The following is a 4,804-nucleotide window of genomic DNA, read 5'->3' as shown; positions in this document are numbered from 1 at the left end:
GTACCATCCATTAAAATTTCTCGAAAAGAGTAGGGGTGTAACCCCGGCATCCTGGCCAAATTTTCCATTGGCCCTTCCCAATCATGGCCTCCTAATAATCCCCATATATGACTTGGCTTCATTACTATGTTCTCCTCTCCACTAATAACTAATAGCATTCTGGTGCACTATGGCTGCCGTCGCATCAATGTTGCACATTGGTGGTGGTGGAGGGGAGTCCCCATTACCTGTAAAGCACTTTGAGTGGAGGTGAAAGAGGCATGCTGGCAATAAGAGGTTCCTTTAACAGTTAGAGAATTAAAACTATAGTTGTAAAAACTGTAGTTCAAGTGGTAAAAAATCTCCTGCATATATGCAACACACAGGTACTGCTCGTTTGTATAAAAACAAAACTGCATTTACAACAGCTAGTGGTTTGACATAATAAATATCACAGAATCCAAATATTTTGTATCATAATACAAAGGATTTTAATTAGATTGGCAATCTATATGCATAAAAATCTCATTGAAACAATCTCCAACTCGATTACACAGCTCTGTTCAAATATGCTCTACAAATACTTCATTTACAGTTAAAATACAGCTAAAAAGTTAGTATTATCCCATACGTTTAATGTTTAAAATACTTTTTTTTAATCTAAAGAAACAAATAAAAGACAGGAGCCTGTGTTGGATTTTGTTTTGTATTATTGAAAGAACATCTAAATGTTTGCTGGATGAGACAAAATGTTACATTTGACAAACATTTTAAGAACGTAATAACATTTTTAATGGCGGAAATAAATGTTTTTGCAAGTGTTCTAACTAGAAATCATTTTATCACTTCTAATGTCCCGCGGGGTCAATCTGTAGATGTTCTTAAAAACGATAAAGTAGCCTATAAAAAATCAGGACTCTCTTAGTATACAAATTACATATTGTATTTTCATTCTAAATCTAAAGTAGTATATACCACCATAGTGTCAGTGTACCAAATAACGTTTTATATTTGATAAAAAAGAGACAAGATTCAACACTTCTGTATATATATATTGTTAAAATAAAATGTTCGTAACGCTAAACTTGGCCAGATTTGTGAATTTGCTAAGCAGGCTGAGAAAATAACGAGAAATGCAAATCAAAATAAACCTATGAACTATAAACGATCTTGCCGATGTTATAAATTTACTTGTCCGTGGGAGGGAGTAGTTGTGGTCAGAGGTATTGTGTGTGGACTTTCTGCAGATTTAGCAATAATTAACTCGAGATTTTTATTTACAGGACATTTTATTAAAAACAGCCTTACATTAAACCATGATAACGAGACGCTCTCATAATTTATTCAAGTGTCAAAATTGCTTTCCTTTAGTGTACAGACCAAAAACAGACATATATACAGTATATACGTACAGTACATAGTGTATAATTGGATTTACTGAAAGTTTGTTAAAGTTCATATCTGACAATTGTTTTACATTATGTCGACATTGGAAAATGAATATATTATTATCCTAAAATAAAACAAATCTAATAAAACGAATCTTAAAAACTGCCCCGCCTGATAATTTGATCCAATTTTTCTCAGCATACAATCGAAGACAGGTTTAATTGATTTAACACTGATATGACAACTATTGTTGCTGGATAATCTTTGACAATCAGTTAACTATTAGAAAAATCAGTAGCACAATAATCTGTGGAAAAAACTCTGAAACACATCTGTTCGCCTGGGACAAGTAAAAATTAGTTACATACTGTAATATTCTGTTAATTTCTAAACTACGTTTATGCTGATTTTATACTCAAAGGGTACAATAACATACAAAACTTTATTATAAGAAAGTTATAAATATTACATAAAAATGTTTAAGGCCTCCTTTGATAAAATAATATAGATCTTGAATTTTTAGAAAGCACGAATAGTGTTAAAAACATCTATATCATTTTGATTCCCTTCACATGAAGTACTCAATTTAATTTTAGTTATTGAAAACATACATAAAAGTTACAATTTTAGACATCCATTTCTTTGTCGTACGAGATCGTAGCACGGTGATTCTTGCTGCCTCGCAGCGCTAGAGCCCTGAGTTTAATTCCAGACCTGGGTGCTGTCTGTGCGGAATTTATGTGTTACCCCCTGTTCGTGTGGGTTTCTTCCCACAGGCCAGAAACATACTGATTGGTTAATTGGCTTCACTGAGCTGGACCTACTGTACAGTGTCCCCTGCCTTGTGCCTTTTGCTTGCCGAGATAGGATCCGGCTCCCCTGCGACCCCGAACTGGAAAAAGCGGTTAAAAATGGATTGGATGTATCTGGGTTTTGTTTTTTCTTGGGCGACATTTTTACTGCGTGTTTGCATGATTTTGTATTTAGACTATCGGAGAATCTTACGTTTACATCAGTAAACTTGGATCAGTTAAGAATTTAACAATCATTTCTTACAAGCATCTGTGCAATACGTTTTGTTTTGTGTGAATTCTAATGGTATTTTATTCGGATAATTTGCGAATGAGAGGGCTTGAAAAGTAATATGCTACAGTACTTTTAACACATCTAAAGCACAGTGTGCATGCCGATATTTAAAATACCCACGAGAAACTGGTTTCTAAATTATCCCTTATAATGAGAATGACATAGTATATTCTGTATTATGAATTATAGGAAGCAGTGAAGATGTCTGTATTCCAGTTATACTGTGTCTAGAGGTTAAATTAATTTCCAGCTTGCTAGACCCAATCTGGCTTTGCTTTATAATGGTAATCTAAAGGGATTCGTGCTTGAAAACAGGAGAAATAATTTAACTCGAGAACTAAAGCATATACCCATAGTGGACAACAGACACATATCAGGTAATCTGGAAATACAATATGTAATCCGTATTGTAATCAAAATCCAAATGTTCATATTTTCCTGTACAAGGCTACAGCTTTTGTACAGATATCACTATGAAAAGTGATAAAATGAAAGTTTGCTTTTTACGATAACTACAGTACGTGAAATCACTTCACACACCAAACTATTATTTATAAAGTATTGATACTGCTATTATTTAAATACATTGTACATCTATATTAACCACAGCATACACAGAAGAGAAAAAAATTAACATTTCAAATTGGTTGTTTTTTTATATTCAGAACAAATTAATCGGTTGCCATTTAAAGCTTATTTACTTCACGAAAGGACAAAAAGCTTTGCCACACATACACCTTTTTTGTTTTTTTCCCTTTAAACTGTTTCAAATTTTGGGGAAACGAAATAGAATATTTCACAGGGCAAAACATCCCTTAAAATCCAGTCAAAAGTGCTTCTACAGAAACCTGCTTTCGAATAAATTTCAGAAAGCTTTTCCTGATGTCCCTGGTTTTAAGGCAGTAGATAATCGGGTTCACCAAAGGGGGTATCACGTTCTGTAGTACTGCAGCCATAATACGAACATCGTCAGAAAAGCCCTGAATTCTGTAGGTAATAAAGACAAAAACTGCAACAAGGTAGAAGACGAGAATTACTAATAGGTGAGAGGCGCAAGTAGAGAAGGCTTTTTTCCTCCTTTCGGAACTGGCCACCTTTATGACGGAAATAATGATTTTGATATAGGAAAAAAATATGAAAGCTAAAGGAATTAACAACACTGACATAGCCAAAGTCATAGAAACTATGGCATTTAAGGTGACATTTGCACAGGCTAGCCTGACCACAGCAGAGTAGTCACAAAAGGCGTGTAATACAACATTTGGTCCGCAAAACGGTAATCTTACTGCCAAATACAAAGGTAATAACGGCATTATCATACCGCCTATCCAGCATAAGATGTATAATTTGATTAAGTGTCTGTTACTCATTATTGTTGAGTAATGTAGTGGATCACATACAGCCACATAACGGTCATAAGCCATTACCATTAATAGAAAGGATTCAGTTGAACCTACACCCAGATAAAAAACCATTTGGGTGAAGCAGGCTCCGAATTCAATACTTTTGGTGCGAAACATTAAATTGGTTAATATTTTGGGTACTGTAACCGAAGGAATACACAAGTCTAAAAAAGCTAAGGCTCCAATAAGAGTGTACATTGGTGTATGGAGGGATTTATCGAACTTAATTACGATTAATATTGACACGTTGCCAAAAAGTGTTAGAACGTAGGTTATCAGGAAGAACGCAAAGAGGATATTCTGAGATCGCTGGTCCTGGATGCCTGAAAAGCCATTCACTATGAACTCTGAGATGTTCGTAACTGTTTGATTGGAGATAATCATCTTCACGGCCAGGTCCGTCTGCAGCTGCAAAGCGAATTTTTTTCCTGCAATTAAACAGTGGATGAACACACAGTAATGCAGTTCCTCTTATTTTCTATTCTGTATTTTAAACTTGCTGTGTTTTCTACATACTGTATGTGAAATACGATTAGGCTTTTAAAGGAACTTTAAAACAAAACGACGTTTTCTCTACACAAAACTTTAAAAATCAACGAATTCATTAATTAACCCGATTTTCCTCATGCATTTATGAAAAAGTATCTTCGTGTCTTTTCATATTACCGGCAAATAATTTTTGTTTTTTGTCTATACATATTAAGGGGTTACTGTTTATAGCTACACATGATCTATCTCAAACCTACTCCTGATTTCACGTATTACAAAAATGCCAGCGATGCTTACCTGTGCAGTGTCGGTGACAGATTTGGACTCAAAAACAAAGTTAAACAAAACATATTTATTTTCATTATGGGATCCCAAAAGATGTGTCAATTAAGATATCATGGTGCAATTAGCTCCAGATCAAAATCCCAAGAGAGTTCAGTTTCTGTCTACCAGAATAA

At 34.5% G+C, this 4,804-nt stretch overlaps 1 protein-coding gene across 1 annotated transcript; it reads right to left on the bottom strand.

Moving 5' to 3' along the window:
- Window positions 1-3,269: 3,269 nt before the first annotated feature.
- Window positions 3,270-3,901, bottom strand: LOC102693680 (olfactory receptor 6M1-like). The gene is made up of 2 exons (XM_069189693.1): window positions 3,776-3,901; window positions 3,270-3,595 (listed from the first exon to the last, which is right to left on the bottom strand). Exons 1-2 carry the CDS (start codon window positions 3,882-3,884, stop codon window positions 3,270-3,272), a joined length of 435 nt encoding a protein of 144 aa, XP_069045794.1. The 5' UTR covers window positions 3,885-3,901.
- Between the last annotated feature and the right edge of the window lie 903 nt (window positions 3,902-4,804).

Source organism: Lepisosteus oculatus, chromosome 5 (assembly GCF_040954835.1).
Source record: "Lepisosteus oculatus isolate fLepOcu1 chromosome 5, fLepOcu1.hap2, whole genome shotgun sequence".
Classification (NCBI taxonomy): Eukaryota; Metazoa; Chordata; class Actinopteri; order Semionotiformes; family Lepisosteidae; genus Lepisosteus; species Lepisosteus oculatus.
Note: the sequence above shows the minus strand (reverse complement) of the source record. Positions and strands in the feature narration are given on the sequence as shown.